General features: G+C 40.3%; 1 protein-coding gene across 4 annotated transcripts in view; it reads left to right on the forward strand.

Moving 5' to 3' along the window:
• Positions 1 to 26,164, forward strand: part of pard3bb (par-3 family cell polarity regulator beta b) — a 243,915-nt gene that overhangs the window by 207,304 nt on the left and 10,447 nt on the right. For all 4 annotated transcript variants that reach the window (XM_028590887.1, XM_028590889.1, XM_028590890.1 and 1 more), the window contains exon 24: positions 14,925 to 15,001. In XM_028590887.1, the coding sequence (XP_028446688.1) occupies positions 14,925 to 15,001 (77 nt within the window). The remainder of the gene's footprint in view (positions 1 to 14,924; positions 15,002 to 26,164) is intronic.

A 26,164-nucleotide genomic window follows, 5' to 3' on the forward strand; every position in this document is an offset into this window, starting at 1 on the left:
CCCACCTCCACCTTTTTATTAAGTAGCAGAGTGAGCTAATCCAGAGGAAATGAGAGGTTGAGGTTAGTCACCAAGGATTAGTCTGGTTCCAAGACATCAAACATTCCATTCCCACCCAGGAGATAATCATAGACAGGTTAGCCAGGAAATTAAGTGACTGCCTTTCAGAGGGTCTCTAATCCCCGTCTCGCTCTCTCCTTACATTTTTCTTTCTTTCCCCACCCATCCTGCTTTCTCTAATTCGGTCCTCCTCCCCTGCCCATCCCCCTTTCTCCCCCACCTGGACCAGAGCTAAGTCTACGTCCTGACCAATCTGCAACAGACTGCTTGTGTCTGCAAGAAAACTTCCATCTCCGTTTCTCTGAGGGTATTTGATAAACGACACTACCCTCCCTTGTTCTGAAGGTAATATCTGACCCTGCAGCCAAGTCAGAGCTTTCAGACAAATTGGAAACTGCTCAGTGAGGTTTCTCATGTCTTTGTCAGGATTTTAACAATATTGTGCGTATAACATGCAGTAATTTGCCTTATGGATATAGTTTTCCTACTGTGTATGCGTATCATCCCATCGTATCAGCCCAACCATATCAAATACACTGTGAAATAGTTAAAGTATGCCTTTCAGTAGGGTCAAACAAGCATTTTCTGCTCTATTTCTGGAAAAAGTTAGTAGACAAGAGAAGGTTTCTCAGGGGTCATGTGATATACTGTAGGTCTGAAAAGACTTTAACGGCTTCATGGTTGTGTGTATTTGTGTGCATTTCTTTTCATGCAAGGCCCCCCAGAAAGAACAACTCCCGGTGTGTCTGTGTGTTCGTACATGTGTACATATCTGTTCATGGATTCAGGTCCACATACCGAACAAAAGCTCAGCGTAGCAAGTGGATTTCTGCCTCCTTCCATTTCATGTCATCCAGCACAAAAGCAAATATTGCCTCCATTTTCCACACTTTTTTGTCCATTTTTTCTCTTTTTTCTCGTGCTCTAGTGTCCCTCATCTTTTTACATGTACACAGTCATACACACCACATCAACAAACCTTGCACACATACATTATACACAAATAGTCTATATTGGATTAACACACTTTTGTTATTGTTATTTCAATTTTAACATATTTCCCATATATATATATATATATATATATATATATATATATATATATATATATATATATATATATATATATACATTATATACAACTTAATATGCATTTTGTGTCTTTTTCATTAGATGAAAGTATAACACATTGACCTAATTTATATTTCTGTTTACACATGATTGACAACGGACATAATTAGATGTGTGTAATGTTATTCATTGTAATAAAATACCTGTCTCATAAATTTGGGAGTAATACCCAATGCAGATTAAGCTTTTATAGAATCTACCTGAACTGAAATTTGACTCTGGAGGGAATGGATGGATGGATGACAGGAGAAGCAGAGAAGAACAACAGAGAAGATTAGAAGGGGAAAGAAGCAATGTAAAAATGGAGAGGACAAGATCTAAAACATGTAGAGACTAGAACAGTTTGACACATGGAGACAAGAGGAGAGAAGAGGTCAAGACTTCCCGTGAGATTAGAAGAAAAAAAAAAAAATGAGAGGAAATAGAGGATAGAATCAAAAGCAAGCCCGGCCATCGCTACCCCCCGACTGGTGCCAATCATCTGAAAGAGGAAGAAAGTGTGTGAGGGAGAAAGTGTCACTTTCATCCTATTACAGCTCCATCTAACCTGCCACTGCAGCCACCTGCTCCCGCTGTCACACACACACACACACACACACACACACACAGAAGTACATATTTTGAGGCTCGTTTTTCAAATTATGTACATGCACTAGCACATGCATACATTTACTCTCACACACGCACATTAGAAAGGTGGCTGTTGCTGCTCTTAAGTGATTATGGTCTTACGCTAAGTCCTGCTCCTGAGATATCATAGAGAAATAAATAAATAATACGAGAATCCACAAAAAAACCCAGGAGAGATTTTCCTACCTAAGGCGCTGACATTATAAAAAATGGCAGAGGGAGTAGAAATGTACCCTGCTCTCATCTTTGCTGTCTCTGTCCTCTCGCCCATCATCTGTACGTCTCTGTCCGGTAAATTGTCTCCCCTTTAACCCCTACCTCTTTTCAGTGCCCCCTCCATACTTCTCTCTCTCTCTCTCTCTCTTCCACTCCCTCAGTCTTCCTTGGAATTCACCTTTCTTTGTTCCCCCTAATCCTCAAAGGGTAACTTTTTTAAGTCGGGAAGTTGGGGTAGAAAGAAGGAGTGAGAGACACAGATGGAGAGTGGGGGGTAGAGGTAGACAGATATACTATCTGGGTGGTAGGGAGGGGGCTTAGAGGAAACCAAATTATCTTCCTTCACTTTTTCCGGCACCCTTATTCCTCATCCTTCTCCCTGTCCCTCTATATATGCCATCATCCCTGACTCACTATTGCTCTCTCTCTGTCCCCTTATCAACTCCCCACCTTGCACTTTCAAGGACAAGTTTAACTGTTAGGAACACTAAGGCTTAGATAGACCTGTGTGTGTGTGTGTGTGTGTGTGTGTGTGTGTGTGTGTGTGTGTGTGTGTGTGTGTGTGTGCGCGTGCGTGCGTGTTGGTTTTAAATGTATGTGTACAGTTTGTGTGATTCTGCGTGTGTGTGTTTAGTCTTTTATTTTATATTTTTACTGCATGTATAATATGTATCTATGTCACTGAATGGATGTGGTAGGGTGTGCGCACAGCTGAATATTGTGTGTGTGTGTGGTTTTGTGTGTATTGCTCCAAAGGCTTTGCAGCAGAGAATAATCCTATCCTCTCTGCTATCGCTTTACCTTCCTTCTTACTATCATTTATTTATCCCCATCTCTCTCTCTCTCTCCCAACTAACTCGTCATTTTCCCTATTCTCTCTTTCTCTGTCTCTCTCTCTCTCTCTCTCTCTCTCTCTCTCTCTCTCTCTCTCTCTCTCTCTCTCTCTCTTTGATTCATTTCTATCCCTTACTTTCCTCACTCTTTCTTCCTAAAATATATAAGTATATAAACACACAAAAATAGCAGCATTTTGAACTGAAAAAAGTGCACTGCTAGCTCCTTTTTTTACTGTTCAGGATCAGATGTTTTTGTCACTGTGTGTGTGTGTGTGTGTGTGGGGGGGGGTATTTTATTAATTTAGGTGTGGCAAAAAAATCTTGTAACATATTCTCATATATGGGGACTCAATTCCCATTTGGGGACAAAAACGTAGTCCTTGTTAGGGTTGGGTTTAGGCAGGTAGTAGTTATTGTTAAGGTTAAGTCTCCAGGGAAAAATGCCATGTCCTCTGTAGTGACAAAAACAAGTTTGTGTGTGTCAGCCTGTGTGTAGCTGTCTGCTGCAACAGTGTTGGGATTATCACCTGCCTGATAGCTTTTAAATGCCTTTTTTTTTTTTTTTTTTTTTAAAGGAATTAATTTGATTGATAGCTCCACGTACTGATATGCATACATACAAACAAACACAGAAACCTAACTCCCTCATAAACCTGCACTAAATAAACAGGATACGCTTTGCATTAAGTAGTATTAATCACTGTATTCATTGGAGACGCTCTAAGCTGCGTGCTTTGGGGGAAATTGACCTTCTGTGGTCTTAATTGTACGAGAGGCTCAACAGCGCTGTGACATTTAACTGTGCTCCAGTCTTAATTCTTAGCCCTTTATTCTAGTGCTCCACTGACATTTCAGCAGGAATAGCTTTGTGAATAAAGATGACTGTTGCTTTTTTTGTGTTGTAAACAAATAAGCAAATGTGCCCATGATTCTTTTTTTTTTATTATTCTTTTACACTTCCTCTGCCTCTCTTGCACACATTTCACTTTTCACTTTTGAACTTCTGTCTCTCTTTTGAACGTAGCTCTCTGTGTCTCTTAGCAGGGCCGAGTGAGATTTTACAGCCCAATAGGACAAAGTGACCAAAATGGTGTATGTCTGCAGAGGTTTCACAAGGTGCTTGATCCAAAGCAATGACTCAGCGATAACTTTGCCAGGTGCTGAGATTTTTGGTTTTGAAACTTAACTCCCCAGCCCACAGCTTTTACTGTGTTTTGTAAACACACACAGAAACACCACCCACTTAGACACATTTTTATTTTCTCAAAGATGGATCACAATGTTACAAGCAGGTCATAACTGTGCCACAAATTGTGTTGTAAAGCTAAGAGAAGAAAACTCAAAGCATTATTAATATTACCCATTATTATTATTACTCAATTGTTAATTCCTTAGGAATTCTGATCAATCTCATGTAGGGGATAAATATACTGTATTTTTGGTTTTGTATTTCCCCTGAAAGGAATGCTTATTTGCTTCCTGGCAGAGTGATGGATGAGGAAATCGAAACCACTCTCCTGTCAGTATGTTAAATATGAAACTACAACCAGCAGTCAGTTATCTTAGTTTAGCATACATACTGGAAATAGGGGGAAACAGCTAGCCTGGATCTGTCCAAAGGTAGTCTATATCCACGTTTCACTTCCGAGATTGCTCCGGTGCCGCCGGAAATTCCGCGGGATGTCCCTCTCTTCGGCTGGATAGCTGTTACCCTCCGCTTTCTTTGTGTTGTAATTTTAAACTCCGGTGGATTTATGAGGACTATGGTTAACTGCTCCTCAGATCTCTGCAGAGTAAATCCAGACAGCTAGCTAGACTATCTGTCCAATCTGAGTTTTCTGTTTTTCAGTTTTTTCTCCGTTTTCTCCGTTCCGCCAAAACAAGTTCCTTCCCGAGGCTATTTTGCAGAGGCACCGTTCCTCCATGCAGTGCATAGCGATTGTGATTGGTTTAAAGAAATGCCAATAAACCAGAGCACGTTTTTCTCCCATCCTGGAATGCTGTGTGGATGCCAGACCTTCCATCGCAGCACTGTGGAGGAAGGTCTGGCAAAGCGAGACTAGTCCAAACATAACAAAATCTGCCTACATGCACATTTAAAGCTCTTAATTAATATATTCTCTTTTGTTTAATGGATAGAAAAAACAAATTGCAAAAACAATTCCCCATTTTATGTTTTTTTATTTGTGCAAATCTAACTGATCAAACCGAACGTAGTTGACTTTGTCGACTGTCTCCTGTGTAAATTGTGTACGATGGAAAGGCCTCACTACAATAGCTGTGGGTGCAGAGGTGAACATGTGAATGTAAATAAGCATGGTCTTGTGAGTGTACTTGTCGACTCTCTTTCCTTTAGTGCTTCTTTATTAAGAAGCTGGAGTAATTAGCCTGTGAAAATGGATAGCTTTTCAACAGCAGCTGCAATTACTGCTTTCTCGAGAATGAATGGATGGATGGATGGATGGATGGATGGATGGATGGATGGGTTAAGGGATGGCATCTAGTATTAAATGCATGGATGGAGAGTTAAAGAATTAATAAATAAAGCCTGTGATGGAGGGCAGGGGTGAATGAACGCAAGGAAGTCTGCATGGTTGGGGAGAAGTAGGGGGAAGGAAACATGGTGTGTAGGAGGAAGTACAAGGTGAATGAGCTTGTTTCATCTTGTTGTCTGTTTTTTTTTACTGCTTGAGTGAAAGTGGATGACATCACGGGTAATTACATGTGGCCAGGAAAGGTTATCAGCTAAATTTGATGGAAAGGAAATGAAGGTGAAGAAATTACAAATTGGCATCTGGTACCAAAAAGAAATCTGGTGAAAGATTTCTCTTTGTGTACCATTTTAAAAGCTGAGTCATAACTGACTTTACACACAGATGACAGGTGTTAGATTTTCTCCCTCACTAGAGACTAAAATGACAAGATGCATTGATCTATCAAACACACATAGAATGTGGCTGTGAAAAAAAGATTAAGTATGTGATTTTTTGTGCATGGAGTTCCTTTTTTCCTGTGCATGTGTGTACATATATTTTTCACTAGTAAAGAAGTTCCAGGATTGATTTCCCCATGCATCACTGTAGCTTGTACTACACTGCCAACTCCACATCCATCTTCATCATGGTTTGCTTTGCTTTAATTTTGATCAGAAAGAAGATTGTGTCACTCATCTGACACCTCTTTTATGTTTTGAGTACTCTTTCACTTTTTGTATACGGATGTGTGCAATTTAGTTTCTTTTAAGCACCGCTGGGAGGGGCATTCACAATTTAGTTGTATTCATTGTATTATAATGACAATATTGCTTCTTATCTTGTCTCTTTGTTGAAGCGGGAGACTGGGCTTGCTTTGTTTTTACTTTAAATGCTGATGATTTACATTTTCCAAGTCCAAACAACTTGTAATCCTTATTTATTTCAAAGAATTTACGTTTCTACACTGTACCGCAAGAATGGTTACTCATTGGGCCCTATCTTGCAACCAGCGCATCGCAAAGCCCAACACAAGTGTCCCGTTTCCTGTCCAGCCCCCGCGTCATTTAAATTGGAAATGCACCTGCGCCCATCTGTGCGCCCATGGGCGTGCTGGTCTTACAGGGAGGTGTGTTCAGGTGCATTCTTGGCTTGTTGCTATCTTGAGGCAGCGGTAAGTGATGGCGCCATTGACCAACAAAAACCTGGTCTAAAGTCAGTAACGCAGCATTTCATTGTTATTTTACCAGCAAATTAGTAAAATGTGTCTAGGCTCGTGCACAGCGCGCGCACACTATGTTTGTTACACACACAGGGACGTGCAGCAACACACAAACAAAAAGATTAAAAATAAAAATATTACAATGTGAAATAGTATTATGACATGATCTGCTCACGCGCTTTCACTTCACACACGAGCAGATCAGTTTCTTGTCCTGAAAATCTCTCCTTCCTGCTCAGCAAATCCACCATCATAATAGAAATGCACCAAGATAACTGGCTTTTAAAGGGAATGGGAGATGACACTCTGATTGGTTTCTTGCAAGTTACGCCCAAAACACACCTAAGCTTAATTAAGACAATAAGTACAACCCTTTTGAACCATGCGCCCGGTGCATGGACTAGCAACAGTGGATTAGTTCGCGCCAGGCGCTTCACGGCGTGCGCTTAGATCGTTAAAATAGGGCCCATTGTCTTTTGTTGTTCGCAGTTACAGTACAGACAAGCGTCTTCAGGTGGCCCTCCTCCAAACACACCCGTCTGCAACTTTGCTGGCTACACACACTAACATGCAGGCGTTGGGCATTAGGTATATCACGGGCAGCAGATACAACACACACACACACACATATATTGCAGCCTCTTCAGAGCTGTGTTTTAATTGAGTCAGCCCAAAGTGCTGGCTGAGCAGAACGATATGACTGATACGGATTAGAACCAGCCTTCCCATATTCATTGATTTTTACACGGGTGGGAGGCAGGGTCAGGGGCATGATGGAGGGATGACAGAAAGGAAGCAAAATCTTTTTCTATTGATTTACGGAAGGAGAAAAGGACATTGGTAGTGAGACAGATGGGCTGAGAGTAAAAGAAACGTATGGAAGGTAGGGATTGTAAGAGGGGAACCCACCCTCCCTCTCTATTAGTTGTACAGAAGAAGAGAGGAAGAAAGGAACAGAAGTGACTGATGGAGATTATGCGGTTCCTCTTTGTCATCATTGATTTTAGCAAGGGAAGGGGTAGCGAAAGACAATAGGGGGCAGGATGTGAGATAAGGATTGAAGTAAATGGGAAGGGAGCGCATAGAGAGAGAGTAGTAAATTCAGCAATAAATGATGGATGGATGCATGGAAAGGAGATAGGAAGGTTGAGTAAGATAACAGAATGAAGGGTGTGGGAGAAAAAAAAAGAGATCTTAAGTAAGAGTGAAGATTTAACAGTACTCAGAGGAAGCCCTTATTTCACTTAAGGAGAGTTGGTTAATGAAGGGAAAAGATGAGGCATGGAGAGGGAGAGAGGATGGAAGGGGGAGGTGAGAAAGAGTCAGAAGGGGGGATGAAGAGGAAGAGAGAGATGATGAAGATGTGTTGAAGAGGAACACAAAAAGAGTTGAAGAGAGGGATGGAAGAGAGAAAGAGACACTTCACATTTGGGCTAAGTAGTCTCGTTGAGGCAGTATGCAGCTACCCAATGCTCCATGTCGATCTAAATCCCTTTGAAATCCTTGAAACAGCTCGAGTGAAAAGGATGGAACGCTTGAGCCATTATGTGTGTGTGTCTGTGTGTAAGATAAAGAGGGAGAGAAAAAAATATAAGATAGAGGGAGCCTGTGTGTGTGTGTGTGTGTGTGTGTGTGTGTGTGTGTGTGTGTGTGTGTGTGTGTGTGTGTGTGTGTGTGTGTGTGTGTGTGTGTGTGTGTTGAAAGTGACGGAATGGTGTATTTTATGGGTAAATTAAAGGGTCTGTTGAAAGAAGAAAGATGAACCCCTCTTACGGTGTGTGTGCTGCCTGTGCAAGTATGGAAGTATATTGACGACAAGAGAGTTGAGAGTGCACAAAACTCATTCAAGTGCTGCTCAGTCTGCATGTCAACATTTGAGATTCAGATTCGTACGAGCAGAATGAGATTTGTAAGTGAGAGGGGACAGAATTTTGAGCATAACAGATGATCTGAGCAGCAAGAGGATTTGTGTAACTACCTTTGAGCCAGCAACAGGGATCCTCACGCTCGTAATGATCAAAGCTGCTCGAGCTCACTTTTGCAACTCACACTGGACAAGGGGAACACCAAGACTAAATACAGAGGGTAATGATATAACACAAGGCAGGTGACACAAGGGCTGGGAAACAGGTGAAACACATTAGGGCTGGGCAGAGTAATCAAACAAGGTGGGAAAACACAAGACAGGAAGTAAAATCAGACTATCAAAATAAAACAGGAAACTGAGCAAAATGCAAAACAAAAAACAGACTACCAAAATAAGACAAAACACCAAAACCATAACAAAACTAGGTGACACTAAGGGGATCACATGGACCACCAGAATTTGGCTAAACTTCAATCTACAATGCAGATACACACACCCACAATAACTAAAATTGTACACTGAACGATAATGCGTTAAGGCATGAACTATGTAAATCAAATGTCATTAATAGCCATACTGTTGCCAATTGCTCCTTACAGCAACTTAGAGCTGGCTTGTTTCCATGTGTAGATTTAGAAAAAGACATGACCCTGTCGTCCAGATGTGGGTTTGACCTGTTGCAGCTTGCTATTCAAAAATGTTTGGCAAGCTTCCGCTTGAGATCTCAAGTACTAAGAAACTGCCAAAACAGCTGGAGAAAATTGAGAGAGCAGACTCAGAAACGAGAGTACGCTCAAATGTGATTGTGCTCTAATAAATCCGCTCCTGTGCGCCCTCAAAGATTGAGGGCTGGGCACCGAATGTCCATACTTTTATGGCACCGAAAAAAAATATATTTATCTTTCGGTGCCAAATTTCGGTTCCAAAAGCGTCTGAGCGCGTAAGCGCAAGCTTATCTGTCCTCTGCATATTGACAGAGAGCGGCACTCCGACCGACACACACACACACACACACGTGCAGACGGAGTAAACTACGTTGGCTCTGCAGTTTTGTTGAAGTCATAGTGAGTCACGCCAATGCTGATAAAGTGGTTTCAAGTGTGGTTACAGTTTTTCAAAACTTCACGCAGACAGCGTTTACTATTGATCGGTATGATATTAATGGTGAAGTGAAAGCGGTCGCGGTGCTGTTGTTTTACACTTCCTCTGAGACAAGCAGGTACAACAGTGGTTTCTCTGCCCTGGGGACTGACTGACAGGCTGAGGTTGTAAGGCAAGGCAACTTTATTTCTACAGCACCTTTCAGCAACAAGGCAATTCAATGACATTCCTTTGCACTTAAGTTAGTTCTCCATTAGTTCAATGTTGACAACAGGGCAGTCACCAAGTTTATTGTTAAAGGTTTTTGTCATTATGCAGTTTGCACTAAAAAGTCTTTGTTGTTTACATTCCTTTGCATTTTAGTTTGTTCAATATTAGCCTGTACCCAATGTAATTTGTTGTTATAATATGTTCATGTTGTGAAAAAAAGGTTTCTCTTTTTTTGTTAATTTTGGCCAAGTTCAGATTGATACCAATCCTGAGTATCTGACTGGCGCACCCCTATCCAAAAGCACAACCAGTTTTATTAATGTTACTCTGAGTGAGCAGTGTTACCAGAATTTTGTAATTTTGAACTGTTTTGATTCACAATTAAGGTGGAAAATAAAAGCTTTGTGTTAAATGTATTTTGGTTGATGTTGAAATAGATTTTAAAACATATGGTATTGTAAAAAAGGATCGTTAAGGAACCGGCATCGAAACTGAGCTATCGAAATTGGCACCGGATCGAAAGATTTTGAACGATGGCCAGCCCTAGTGCAGACTGAGCAGAGCTCAGAATTTGTTTTGCGCTCTGACAAATCTTTTGTCGTCAAGATACTTCCATATGTAAGTGTGTGTTTGTGAGTGTGTGTGTCTGTGTCACTTTCTGTGTGTGTGTGTGTGTGTGTGTGTGTGTGTGTGTGTGTGTGTGTGTGTGTGTGTGTGTGTGTGTGTGTGTGTGTGTGTGTGTGTGTGTGTGGTGTCTGCTCCCTCTCCCTCCAGTATCAGTCTCTTCTGTTTAATTTCCACGCTCTCCTCTCTGCCTCTCCTCTGCTTGCTATGCCGTGAAATGGTTTTTCACCAGACCATTACCCCAACCAATGCACTACACTGCCACAGCCCTGTCAGCGAGAGGGAGTGTGTTTAATTTGTGCGTGTGTGTGTTAGGGCTGGGCATTATATCAATATTATATTGATATCAAGATATAAGACTAGATATCGTCTTAGATTTTGGATATCGTACTATCATTACATAACGTGAGTTTTTTCTTTTTCCTGGTTGTAAAAGCTGCATTACAGTAAAGTTATGTCATTTTTTGAACTTCACATACTGTTCTAGCTGTACTATTATTTGCCTTTTACCACTTAATTATTGTAACCACATGCCTGATGGTTATTTATCTAAAATCAAAATGTGAAGATATTTTGTTAAAGCACCAATTGTCAACCCCACAATATCGTCTTTATTAGGTCAAGAATATCGTGATATCTGATTTTCTCTTTTTCGCCCAGCCCTAGTGTGTGTGTGTGTGTGTGTGTGTGTGTGTGTGTGTGTGTCTGTGTCTGTGTGTGTGTGTGTGTGTGTGTGTGTGTGTGTGTGTGTGTGTGTGTGTGTGTGTGTGTGTGTGTGTGTGTGTGCGTGTGCGTGTGCCTAGAGAGAGAAGGGGGTTTGATTGGCTGCGTACATGAGAGAGACTGTACACGTGTATGTGTACAGTAGCTGCACTTGGATTGTGTGCACATATTGGTATGTGCATGTAACTGTGTGTGTGTGTGTGTGTGTGTGTGTGTGCGTGCGCGCGCGCACCCACGCGTGTGCATGCCTGCCTGCATGCCTGTGAAGGAAAAAAGGTGTGTACAGTATGTCCCACGCAAGCTCAGCTGTCATAGTTTTTGCCCTGCACTGTACTCCTGTCACAGTTGTGAGTGCTGAGAGTCTGCTAATATCTGAGGACTCTCACACACACACACACACACACTTGCACACACAGTGGTAGCAGGCGAGTCATTCTGCTCACTAACAAACCGAGGTATCTTCTGGCTAAGTTGTTTTTGGGATTATCATATTTTCAGGTATAAGCATCTTTCAGTACAGACTTGTATGTATGTATTTTGCTACCTTTGCAACATGTTTTTCAAAGTGCAAAATGTACACAAAAGTTAGATTTGCTTTATCATTGTATGTGACTACATTTCCTTGTGTTCATCTGTCTAAAAATCTGTAACGTTTTAACACACACAATTAATTTTTTTGTGACATTATTTCAGTCTGAGTGAGGTGCTTATTGCTGTCTAGTTTGTGTGCCTTTTCCTAAATCAAAACCTTTCCAGTTCTTTATCCAATATTTATTCCAAACTGATATATATTCTATATCGAAACCATATCACATTGACACACTCAGAGATGTATACACACACACATAATGATTTGTTATTTATCAAGCAGGAAGTGTTTTTTTGTGAACAAACTTATTTGTAGTAGTTTAAAGTTTGAAGTTTATTTAATTAGTAATATACCAATACATCTGCAGAAGTGTCTGCGCTCGTCCTTACTTCATATGAACACATGCACATTACACACTCATCTGTTTGTGTTTACTCAGTCTGTGGCATCACTACAATCCACTGTTTTTTAAAGGCCAAAGCTAGCAATGTTCAGTATTTCCCTTATTGCCCACAAATCCCATGAAAAGACCAAAACCAAAAGTAAATTGATCTTAGTAACAAATCTGTGTAGTCAAAGCCTGATATATTGAATTCATCTGTGCCATTGTTGTCGACAACGCTGCACTGGGGACACGTTCCTTCATTACCATGAACACATGGCACTGTAGTTTATTTTAAGTCAATACCACATACCACCGCTATAAATACTCACTATTGCACAAAATGTACATTAATTCGCAGCAAAAAATAGTCCCTCATAAATGTGCTGTTTACTCTTGTTTCAGTAGTGTTTGCTGAAAGCTGTGCCCAGCTGTTTCAGGAAATTACACAGCCTTTGTTAAAAAAATCTAACTATTTATTTTGCAACCTGTTTTTAAAGATGTATGTTTTTATTGGGACCAATGGGCTTTATAGCCACAGAGACAGTAGGGAAGTCGGAAGCTACTGACAGACAGACTAACTTGGGCCATTGGTTTAAACTACTTTCCTTCCTCAATCTCTCTGAAACCTGCCTCCCTTTACCATTCATTTTATCTTCACTCCTCCTTTCATGGCTCTTTGCTTTTTCTTCACCCCTTACTCATCTCTCTCACCTCTCAGTCTCTACCGGATGTTGCAGTCATTCCCCCTCTCGCTATCTCTCATTCCCTCTTTTAACATCATGTTTAAATTGTGTCGTTTTTGTCCCTTTCACCTCCCCTCTCTGTCGTCCTCGTCTTCACCCCATTCACTCCCTTGTTTTATAATTCACCTCTCAATGGCTTCATAATATCCCTCCTCCTCTCTATATTGCTCTTCTTCATCCAAACTCATTTACTTCGCATTCGCTCTATCTCTCTTTCCTCCTTTCTTTTCCATCTAATGCCTTTTCATTCTTTCGCTCCACCTCTCTATTCCCACCTAATATCTCGCTGTCTCTCTACCTGAGATATTGAAGCTATAAAGACAGGTGTTCAAAAGAAAGCAGGAGCTGCAAATCTGTTTTATATGCCTCCTGGCATCATTCTTTGGAATGCAGAGAGAAGAGGAGAGGCAGAGAGAGAAGAAAAACGCAATGGTCTGTAATATCTAATTCTCTGCACCTTTTGCGTTGACAATATTATCTTTATTTGAGGAGTGAAGAAGAGCCTTGTTTACTATAAAACCTTCAACCTTTTCCCTTCACTACTTGGGACACACACAAGCACTTCACCCTCATGGTGCACACCCTACTTTGGTGGGACATTATGGCTACGGTCAGACTGCAGGCAAAAGTGGCCCAAATTTGGGGTCAAGTGACCAGGTCAGACTTCTTCAGAAGTAGTGTGAACACTCAAATCTAGCCCAGATCAGATTTTTCTAAAATCAAATTCAGGCCACTTCCATATGTGGTCCTGAATCAGACCCAGATCAGATTTTTTTCAATGAGGCCGCAGCATGAACAACCAAGGCGTATTTGATGCGACTTTTACTTAAATAATCCTCGCTGCGCCCTCTCTCCCTGCGGGGAGGGACGGGGCCCCCTGCTCCCGGTGCAACTGTCAGCCGGAGCGGACTGTCTTCAGTGTGCCCCTTATGGCTCCAAAATGTGCAGATGGCATACAATAATGTCCCGTCGGAGGTACAACAGTGTGCTTAGAGAAATAGTTATGTTGTGCAGTTGTATCTGATGAGATGTGTGTTATCAACAAAAGCACCATTTTAAAGTGGCAAAGGTGTGATAGACTAAATTTGATGGGCTATTTTAAGAGACTCCCACTTCACACAAACCCTAAAGAGACTGTATAATGCTGCATATAAGTATTGCTTTTATTGTTGCAGTTCAGCATGTATGCAGACTTCCAACACTCAATCACCTGAATCATATCTCACTCTCTCACCCCACATTATATTAAAAAGAGTCTCATTCACAATATTCAGTGGTATTACAGAGAAAATGTTTTTTTTGTGTGTGTGTGTGTGTGTGTGTGTGTGTGTGTGTGTGTGTGTGTGTGTGTGTGTGTGTGTGTGTGTGTGTGTGTGTGTGTGTGTGTGTGTTAATGGGGCTTGTTGACGTTTGGGGTTTAGTTGACTTCTTAAAGGAGCGCAGCGGCAGCTGGAATCTCACTACTGAATAGGCTGGGATAATCTCAGGGAAAGCAACTGTGTGTGTGTGTGTGTGTGTGTGTGTGTGTGTGTGTGTGTGTGTGTGTGTGTGTGTGTGTGTGTGTGTGTGTGTGTGTGTGTAAGAGGGAAAAAGAGGAGTGAGAATAAGTGGAGGAAGAGAAATGAGATGTGAGGGTGAGAGAGAACCAGTGAAATGTTGAGTAAAAGAGGAAGTAGGAGAGATTGAACTGTCAGCAGCTTGACTTAATCTTTTTTTTCTAAATATGAAGATGAGACTGCAGGACTCTGTGTGTGTGTGACTGTGTGTGTGTGTGTGTGTGTGTGTGTGTGTGTGTGTGTGTGTGTGTGTGTGTGTGTGTGTGTGTGTGTGTGTGTGTGTGTGTGTGTGTGTGCATGCATGTGCGAATAAGCGAAACGACTCCATCCTGTTTTGAAGTAACCTAATCTAGGATGGAGGCCTCAACCTCTGTATCACAAACATACACAGAAACACACTCACAAGGAAAGGGGATTATGGGTATGCACTGCACACGCTTAGGTTTCCAGTTTTGTGTTGGGCAGGGAAATATATAATTGTGTCTGTTTTTTTTTAATACATCAAAACGTTGTTATTCAAGTACACACACTCAGACTAAGAACTCGTCTCTCTTTACCAGATGCCAGGCAGAGGGACAGATCATCGGTTGGCACCACGTTATGAAGAGGTGGAACGTCAGTATGCATCCTTACCAAGGTACGGCTTCTTCTCCTTCCCCTTGTATGAGGAGGTCCAAAAAGTAAATGTTTGAATGCAGGTATCCCTCTTTTCTTCTTTTGTTCCTTTTCTCTTTGAAGCCGCTAATTAAATTTGTGTAGTCTGGATGTCTTTCTGAGTGTCTCTGGAGGCCTCAGTCTCAGCCCAGGAACTCACCTTATCCCCTCCCTGGGGAACACACACTCAGACAGGGGTTGAAAACCGATCCCTGACTCCTACATCTGCTCCCCCACCGAAACTTACTTTGCACAATCAGTAGTTTTTTAATAAGTGCATCCTGTGGTGTATTTCTTTACTCTCTAAGTTCAAACCTCAGCTATGATAGTTTGCTGTCCTTATGTTGTAAACTTCTTTTGTAAGTTTAAAAAGAATTCAACACCATTTCAAGAACTGCACAACATTATATTGCAAATACATTATTACAGCATAAGGAACTCATTGTGGATTTAGCTCATGTAATACAGCTTGTTTTCTTCTTTTTAAATCAACAACATGAGCTGATGTCAGACAGTAAGACACTTAATTTTCAGTGGGTCCTCACTGAACAGCATATTGTAAATGCATGTGTTTGCATCCATCACAGGGCTGCTATTACAGGATTTTAAAGAGTATCATCATTGAAGGCGTTGTACAACATCTTTGTTACATTGTATTCATAAGCTATTGTTTGTAAATGTATTTGATTGTTGGATTTTCCAATATCTTCTAGTGGAGTTTATCACCATCTGTTTCAGTCAGACTTAGCATCTCGCTTCCCTGTATTTCTTTCTACTTATTTAAACAGTTGAAAGCCAGTAGGCAGTTGAGTAGAGGACACAGGTGAGACAACTCTGGTCAGACTTGACTGTCAAGTCTGGAACTTAACCACTCGACTATCTCTGTTCAGCATGTGTTAGCCTATTGTCCAGTGCATTTTGTTGTTACCCTCCTTGGTCAGCATGAAATATCACTAACATTAGCCAGCACAAGAACAATAACAGCATCCTGGGTGTACTCATCAATTCGTAAAGGATTCTTTCCATTTATTTCTCATGTGTTTTCAGATGTAACCAGATAAATATTCAGGTCCAGAGCGGCCATAGTTGTTTAAAAGTAGGTCTGAAATTTGCTTGTATAAAACCACAGCTGTTCACTACCCATTTCAACATGTTAGTGTCAATGTGAAACACATACTATATTTTACAACCATCGTCAGTCACTCCCGGTCTTGCAGCATCTCATTTTTCATTTGCAACCTTTATACTTTCACTGCCTGAAAGGCCTCAACTTTAATTATCTCTTTCTTTTCTTCACTCATTCACTATCTTTACGTCTCCATATTTTTTTTCTTTTCCTCTACTTTCCTTTCTAAATTCCTAGATCCTCTCCTCCACAGTGCCTTATTTTTTTTCATTTTAGTCCCATTATTTTTTTAAAGATAAATAGTACTGTGGTAATGTACTTAAATAAAGCCCCTTAACATGCCTGATATCACTGTACGGTAAACTCTTACTGTGTCTAAAAATAAACCGTATTCAAGTGAAAATAGAAGTGTAAACTTTACCAGTACAAACTCCGAGAAGTTGTTACTAGATTTTTTCTCACCTCATTTTATTTTACCTCTAAGAACCAACACCTCAGCAGACTAACAATCCAACAACAAATGTTTGTTTGTGTGTATATGTGTGAGAGAGAGCGAGAGAGAGAGAGAGAAAGGAAGTCAATGAGAAGAATGACAGACAGAAGTTTAGAATGTTAGAAACTTTATAGCCAGGTTCCCACCCCTGTTAAAATGGTGAGGGATGGCTATTTCACACCTCTTTTGTGTGTGTGCGTGTGTGCATGTGTGCGTGTGTGTGTGTGTGTGTGTGTGTGTGTGTGTGTGTGTGTGTGTGTGTGTGTGTGTGTGTGTGTGTGTGTGTGTGTGTGAGAGAGAGAGAGTGTCTATGTGGGTGATGACTTTGGCAGATGGGAGGGAGAACAGTGATGATGGTTTTGAGGTCTGGCTGTGGTATCTGAAAAGCCTTGGGAAATTGGACACACACACACTCACATACAGTACACCCTGTCTCTGTTTCCACTTTCAGACATGCTCTGTAATCCCAAAATGCTGTGCCAATTTTACATGTAGGCCTCGTGTTTGAAAAGGACCCGAGTTATTTTTCCGTAAAAGTTACTCTGATAATGTGCCTTACAACCTGGTAACAGTTCTGAAACATTTGGTACATGGCTGAATTGTGATTTAAAACCATTACATTGACAATAACATAGTCTTCTCACATGGGATGATTTTGCATAGGAAGGGATACTTTAAATGCTTTGGAATTTAATCAGCAGATTTGACTCTGAAGAAAAGAAGAAAGACACAAGCTAAACTATTTTTGTAAAAATGGCTGAATCTACCCTCTACCCTCTAAATTAGAGAACTGCTTTCCCCTCGTGGATGGGCTAACAGTAAACAGCCATATATATGCATGTACGTAATGCCTTGTAGTGCATAGTCTCACGTGGCTGGTGCCAAATATTATGCGAATATTGCAGTACTATCCATAACAGCCTCTCAGATTTGAGTCCTTATAAGTTTTCACACTACTCTGAAAGCCCAAAAAGCTGTTACTAAAGACATACCCAGAAATGTCTTCCTACTGAGAGATTTTATGTCTGAAAGGGACTCATCTCTTTCTCCTTCTGTCTCCATTTAGCTTTCGCCCTGCCTCTCTATCTCTGTATACACGTTTCTCTTGCTGTCAATTAACTCAAGAGTTATTTCAGCATCTAGAGAGTCAGAGAAGAGATCATGTTTGGAAACCACATCCAGCCTGTTGACCTTACCAAAACATATTATTTTGCCACCGGCCCAGAAATAGCAAGCAGGCCGTGTGTATCTAATGTCTGCATGCCTGTATACCTGTATGCATGTGTGGAAGGGACCTTGTTTGTGTATGTGTGTATTTGTAAGTGTGTGTTATTATTCAAAGTGAGTCCATAAATGGCTTTGGGGTTGGTTAGTCAGGTACTGTATGACTCGAAGTCAGTTAACTGGAACACTGGGTACGGTGTGTGTGTGCACACACTATCTCTGTGAGACAAGATTTTGATGGCTCTAAAATTAAAACATGACCCAGCAGTGGATGATGTTTCCCTGCCTAAAGCACAAACACTACCTTACAAACTGTCAGCAAATGTCACTGTGTGAAATAGAGAGGAGTCTGTCGAGGGTATCTTGTACATTTTCCTTCTCTATAAAAAATATTTAGTGTTTTTAAATATAAGTTGTATCATAAAAAGATACACAGGCACTTATGTAACTTTTGGAGTAATCAAATGTTCGATTTTAAATGTTGAAACCATTTTATACATACAAACATGATACAGACATTTAGCTGTTATGTCTGCTGGATCAAAATGATGCTAAAGTTTGATGTAAATATTAATGCCTGTGTTATTTATTCAAGCGTTTTGTTCTAGGTGATTTTAGTCCATCAGCATCTTATTCTAACTCATTCAAATACTCAGTACCTCCCTGTTCTTATATTCAATGCTATGGTCTTTGCTCTAAATTAATATAATAGCATTCTTAACTCTCTTACTCTTAACATCATACCTTCTCTCTGTATTTCATAATTTTCCTATACTTCTCCCCCTCCATCTCACTTTCTCTCAGCCGTGTTATAATACAAAAACAAAGGACCCCTGTTGAGAGTATGTGTGAGAGAACCAGTTTTTAAACACTGGAGGACATTTATTGAGGATTAAGATTAGAATTTTTGTGCTTCAAGAGCGGGCATGAATTAAAGCTGCATATTTTCATTTTATTAGATAGTTAAGAGTGTCTAGAGACTGACTCAAACAAAGAGAGAGAGGTGTCTGACATTTAGCGAACATTCCTGGCTGGAATCAAAACCTGGAAAGTTGCTGTCGTAGACCACTTACGATTTTGTTGAGCATAAATGGATGCATGAAACACCTTTCCTTCGTTAGTATGTACTCATGCCTATTGTTTGTTTGTTTGTGTGTGTGTGTGTGTGTGTCTGTGTCTGTGTCTGTGTGTGTGTGTGTGTGTGTGTGTGTGTGTGTGTGTGTGTGTGTGTGTGTGTGTGTGTGTGTGTGTGTGTGTGTGTGTGTGTGTGTGTGTGTGCAGTTATTTTGAGGTCAGTAGATGGCCATCAGTGTGTATATGGCCAACATTAGCAGGTTGCGCCCCTACCATGTGTGCACCATTACTATCCCATTTACACATTCTCCCTTTCTCTGTCTCTTGCACACAAACACACACACACAAGCCTGTACTTCTATACTTGTGAGGACATTGACATAATGTATTCCCTTGCCCCTTACCCTAACCTAAACCTAGTTCTAACCTAAACCTTAAAACCAACTGTGAACCCTCAAACAGGCCTTTAAGGTTTGTCCAAAGGTAAGGACCAGCTGCACAAGTGTGTATACACACAGACACACAGACACACACACTTCGGCACACATGCTTGTTTTCTCCTACATTATTCTTTATACAACAAAAAACAAAGTCCAAAGGACAAAAAGGGGGAGGGGGGACAGCTTTAACACCAGGCTCATCTATACTCTTATCAATGTTAAATTGTGGCAGGAAAATTTAAAGAAAGAAAGAAATAAACTATATCCTAAAAAGTCGGAGTGCAGTAAGCACCATACTGACAAATAATGACAAGGTGTGTTAACTCACGCATATCATAAACTAATCCTGTGTATTTGAGTTTTAAAGGAGTTTCACATAGGACTGAACTAAATCAACTTTGATTAAAACATGAGTTTAATCTCCAAGGATCTCTGTTGATAACAGCGATCAGTTGTTCAAAACACAGCCATGACCCAATTGGATTAGCTAAACACCCTTACCCATTTGTCCTTGTTATTATTCTTATTGGATTAAACAAACGAGCCAATCAGAATTGATGTTCAGTTTTCCAGGAAGGCTGTCACTTCCTCATTATGATGATAATTGGATGGTTAGTAATTAGAAAGCAGATGTTATATCCTGTGTCTCCTTGTGTCTCTTTTAGTTGCATTTCTTCATTTGTTTCCCTCCATTTTCTGCCTTTCGTCTTTCTCCCTTTCAGCCCCTCCTCTTCTCCCTCTCATTCTCTCTGAACTTGGGGTGAAAAGGACATTGTTGAATATTGTTTCACTCTGCTGACGGGGGAAATGAAATGGGAATGTCTCTCACTTCTCTTTCTGTCTCTCAATCTCTTTTGAGAAGACCTCCCAAACAGGCCTCAGAGTTTCCCAGACCACTTTACAACTGCGGCACAATCCACCCCATTGTCCAGTTGTTTTTCTGTGTGTCTCTGGACTCATCGAGTCTCTGCTTGTTTGTTAGGCATGAAGGGGATACTAAGAAATACCTTGCCTCTCATAGACTCATCCCCCACTGTTTTCCCCTCTCTCTTTTTTCTCTCTTGACCCTAGCTTGTTCTGAGCTTCTAGTGTTTCTGATGTGTTCACCCATTGCTGCATTGAACAGTTCTAGTCACAGCTTTGATCTTGATCATGGACAAAAAGTTGAGTTACAACCTATAATGTGTTGCAGAACCATAGGACAAGAGTATGATATGCTTTCATGTGTCTGGACCCTGGGGTGAGGAAGGAAGTTTTTCTTTCAGGTCCCAGCCAGTGAATTTTCAACAGGTTGTTGCGGTATGCTGGGGTTGATCTGATGTTAAGTGATACTGTGCTCATGTGGAGTGAAGGAGGTTTGCTACAAGTTGTGAAATGTACACACATACACATTGTGCACAGTGGCACAATAACACCCAGGACGTGAAGCTTTCCCTTCGGTTGATTACTCATTCTGTACTTTGAAAGTGTCCATCGCATCTTGCTTGCTTTTTTTAAGGGCTGGTGATGGTTTGACTTCACTTTGTGGCAATTAACTCATCACCAAAAATGTAGGAAGCACATCAAGGAATGTTACATTATTATTTATGTCTGTCTAAAGAACAAGAAAATGGACCAGGGTTGCTACATTTCAACAGTTGCAGCTTTGAAATGTTAACATCTGGCAGCAGCCTAATGACCATCTGCCGTTTTTGTGCTGCTGCAAGCTTCTTCTTCTTTTTTCCCCAGGAATTCACAAACTTCTATTGGAAAGTTAAATAATAATTAAATGTTGTTTCTGCATGCATGCAAAGTTCTATCTCCCAATCACATAAACTTTGAAAGGCAACACAATGAGTGTGTGTAAAAATTGAGCTCATGTCAAATCCTTGGATACCAAATGGAACGCACCATAAATTGTTATGATGATTTATGAATCTGTGGAAACAGGAAGGAGCTCATATTACTACAACAGGCAGTGGTTTGACATTTAAATAAAGCAGTGAGGCTGCTGCGGTCAAGTTAGTGAAAAGATGGACACGTTTTCCTTACAGCTCTGGTGTCCTACATTCACTACTAAAGTTGCAAATACACTTTATGTTTTCAGTGAAACTAAATGAACATAAGTCATTGTAGAGCAGTTATAGGTTAAAAGTTGCTTGTGCATAGGTATAGTGCAAACCATAACTTTTTCTTACCACACAAACTGAGATCATGTGCATATGTCTGTGTGTCTGTGTCCCTCTTTAAAAGTCCTTTCATATGAATCCATGACCTTACATAGTTTTTACAATCCCCCATCTCCCTGTTTCAAGCACTATTTCAGAACTCCTCTTCATGCACCAAATTAGTGGCTATTGAGGGGTCGTAATTTTGTCAGCAATTTGTATCCTGTGGTCATGCACAGAGCAAAATGTCCCCAGCTTGAAACTATTACATCTTGCTGAGGGGGAACCTTATTGGCTCAAGATGTGAAATGATGGGGACTATTTGAATGGGATATGGTATTATCAGTAAAGGATTTCATGATGTTTCTTAGCCACTATACTACCTATAAGTGGTTATGTATGATACTGCCATAACTGTATGTCCTCTTTAGTTTGAAGAATGTCAGCTAGTATAGATGGACATGGCCCATCCATGTACTTACTCACTGTGCAGAAAATGCAATGCCAGTGTGATCAATCTGTCTTTATGGCTGTTAATATTGGTTTGCACTAGGGGTGTTGAAATTAATTATTGCATCCATGCATCGAGATGTGGACTTGGATGATTCTACATCGATGCAGTGACAGATCATAATCGATTATTGCCTACTGATGTTGCTTGTTGATTTTCCAGACGCTGCTTTTTTGTTTTTGCCTTTTGTATGTTGCCTGCTGTGTTCAGACTCTGCTACATTCAGGAAGTGTCTTTTTTAAGAGCAGATGAAATAAAAATGGGAGTTCATATATATCTGTTTGCTTGAATTTGTTGATGAAAACCATGTGTAGCAATATATAATACATTTGAGGAGGTGATGCATCGGGATATCGAATCGTGTCGAATGGTTGACAGGATAATCATAATCAAATTGAGTTGTGAGACCAGTGACGATTCACACCCCTAGTTTGCACCATTTAACATAACTTTTGGCTTTATTTGAAGATACCATTTTCTTTTTCTTTCATTTAAGCAGACAAAAGTAATACCTGTAAATATTTCCTTAACAGAAAATGCAATATTGATCTAATAATTGCGATTTACACACATTTATGTCTTTACTTGCAGATTTTCTTCAGTCTTCTGGGGCAGCTTTTTATTTTTATTTCAAATTAAGATTGAAATACGATAATAGGAATCCTTGTATTTAATTACTATTTGTAAGAAAGTAGCACTCCTGCCATTGTTTCTAATCTGTCTGAGCGATAATATAGTAAGATTATAAATTTAAATTTAAATTTTTTTACTTTAGTTGATGTATAACAGGCACGGCGAGAGAGTGAATGCAATGGAAAAGGAACTGCAATGATAAAATTACAAAGGTCTTGATGATGATCCTTCAGTTGATCTCTCATTTGACATGTTGATCAGAATTTAGTTTTTCAGGAGCTTTCTGCAGTAAATTGTCAGTCTACATGATTTTTTTTTTTTGGCTGTAGCTTCATCACTCAGTTTCTAAATGGCATGGCCGTATTATGATCGGATGCGAAACACCACTCCAAATCCCCATTGTTCTGCCCTCTCTGTGTTTCCGGGGCAACAGTCTCCTACCATCTGGAAGGCCCTCATCCCTGGGTTCCTCTCTCTTTCCTCTAATGGGTTACTCCTCTGTCATCCCATCTATTTTTGTTTTTCTTTCAGAACTGCTTCTCTTTTTCTCCTCTAAGATTTTTTACTTTTGGGCTCTAATTTGATTTTCTCTCCTGTCTTCAACTTTCTCAATGCGTTTTTTTTCTCATACTTTTCACTTTAAGTACTTACCATATTACCGTATACTTTAATCTGCTCTCCACTGTCCTCGTTTTATCCTCCTGTGGTCATTTTTATCTCATTCCCTGCAGACTTTGTCTTTTTTCTCACTTTAGCTGTGTTCTTCTTTTCTACAAGGACTCTGTATTATGCACTCTCACACATTCACAGTCACACCATCATCATACCCTGATACACACATGGCATATTTGCAAATGTGTGTGTACACGAACACACTTACATGCACAGGGGAATGTAATCATGTTAGTTTCCTGGACTGGTCAGTTTGTAATTTGTGATATCCAGGTGGATTAATCATATTTGACAGAACTTTATTGACAAAGACGGATAGGAGACCCTGAAAGGTGTTTAGTTTCATTCAAACGTGAACTGTATGAGCAAGCATCCGGGTTCGGGGGTGGAGGGGAGGGGAGGGGGGGGCAGAGAGAGAGTGTGTGTGTGTGTGTGTGTGTGTGTGTGTGTGTGTGTGTGTGTGCGCGTGCTCCTCTAAATTAGGGCCCATTATTCTCAGCAGATGCTGACCTACAGCATACCCGTTCTCTTGAGGGCAGCACTTGTCTCTCTGCCTTTTTTCTCCCCTCCATTACTTTTCTTTGTTGTCCCTCTCTTCTCATTTTCTGCCCCTTTCTTCCTCCGCCTCCCTTCATGTTTTCCTTCTCAGCTTCACAATACATCCATCTGGTAGGTTCAATCTTTCTTATTTGTAGCACTTTATTTCATTAATTTTTTCAGGTTTCAAATGTAAAATCCCTTTCCCTCAACCTTATTGTCTTGTCCTTATCATCCCCCTCAACTTTTTCCCCTTTGTCTTCTTTTTTACTATTTCTTTTCTGAGCTTAATGGCTTGCATTGTGGGATTGTTAGCAAAAAGTAGTGTATATGCCATGGACACAACTTGTACTTCAGACTCTCAAATTAAATGGCAGATAATAAAAGTAGTGCACTATAGGGAGACACAGTCCTTGTATCTTTCCTTCCTACTCTTCCTCCTCTTCTGTCTGTCTCAGCTCTCTGCGGTCACACCTCTTTGTCTTCTGTTTAGGCTAACTTCTTATCCTCTTTACATTCATCTCCCTTCTCTCTGTCCTTTGCTCTTTGGTTGTTCCAAGGAATACTGATGAACAATTTATTCTTAAGTGGCCTGTAAACTCCTTGTTGGCCAGTCGTTTTAACACAAATTTGCCCCTGCTGTGAAATCCTCAGTAATTACATCTTTGGCACATAGTCCAAAACGCAAAATTAGAATGCAGATAAAAAACAAAACAAAGGATTGCATCTTCATTAAAGTAAGTTAGCTGAATATTCCCCAGTAAAATACTGTCTGATCTGTATTTGTTGCACGCTCTTAACCTTCCATTCAACCTGTCTTACCAACGATATTTACTCAAATGTGCTTGATATTCAGGTTTTATTTCATGCAGCTGCCGTCTTGTTAATGTAGGTCACTAAACAACAGCAACTCACTCAAAGTGAGGTGTGACAAGCTAGGAGCTTCTTCTCGTCAAGTCCGTACACAGCCTTAAACATATACCCGGTACATCATTTGAATTCAAATATTGTCTTTTTTATAATAAGGGGTGACATTAACAACCAATACTTGCATGCATACATGACTACAAAGTCATGCTCCACCTCACTGTAGCAAACGTTAACATACCTTAACTTAAAATGTCAGAACTATCTTAATAGAAACCTTGTTCTTAAAGGCAAGTGTTATGTCTTCAGCTGACTTGTTATATTATTATGTGTGGTTACAAGTTCCGTGAGAAAAATACTCGTTGACTGGAAAATCAACTGCATGGGAGCAAGGGTAAAGTTCAGAGTTTAGATTAACAATAGTAGCTCTGTCCTGCTCCTTAATTTGGTTAGGGGAAGTTAACAACTCAGCAACTCCAGTCACACTTGTGTTAGAAAGTGTTACATTTGCCAAATACTGTTGAAAATATGAACATTAAAGTATAAACCTATTTCTATGTTTTTCTATATTAAGCATCCAATCCCAGGGTTATGATAGAAGTAAGTAACTGTGTAATTTTTTGTAATTAAACTTTACCCCTGCTATAATTAATATATATATATATATATATATATATATATATATATATATATATATATATATATATATATATATATATATATATGTCTATTAAGTCTATTATGTTCCGTGCGAGAATGGAAAGCAAAGCAACAGTAACTAGGGGGGTGGGCTTAGTGAACGGTCAGTTGCTGCTTTCCCAAAAAACGCAACGGTATTTGTGCCAGGCCTATTGTAACATCCTAAAAATCAGCTGTTTTAAATCCACGTCAGTCATGTGAAAAATAAAACATTAAGTTAGCTTCCACTGCAGTTGCAGGGTTACCAATGGTCCAGTCCTACACCAAATGGTTATTAACTTTACCAAATGGTGACAGAGGTTTGAATGTTATGTCTATGTATTTGGTATGCCCCCTAATCCTGGTTGATAATACCCTTCCTTAGCCTTTGACCCTATCTTCTAAGTGTTGGTGGGAACTGATGGAGTATCATGTGACTTTAAGGGGTCAGGAGTCTAGGGATGGTTAGGGCTCTCGAACACACACACACAAGCACCAACGCAAACCACATTGACAGCTGAACCAACAAAATACCATCTCTGCCATACACACACAGAGACACACACAGTATGTAACCACTTAACCATAAGTAGGAAAACAGCTTAGTGTCTTATTGGGCTTCTCCTAATAAAAAAAACTCTCTCTGCTGCTTTAGGCGTCACTCTTAATGACTCAGCCCTGTTCTGTTAAGAGTTTGTTTTTTCACTAGTCACAGCTCCAGATGCCTCATACAGTACTGTACCC

Source organism: Perca flavescens, chromosome 11 (assembly GCF_004354835.1).
Source record: "Perca flavescens isolate YP-PL-M2 chromosome 11, PFLA_1.0, whole genome shotgun sequence".
NCBI lineage: Eukaryota > Metazoa > Chordata > Actinopteri > Perciformes > Percidae > Perca > Perca flavescens.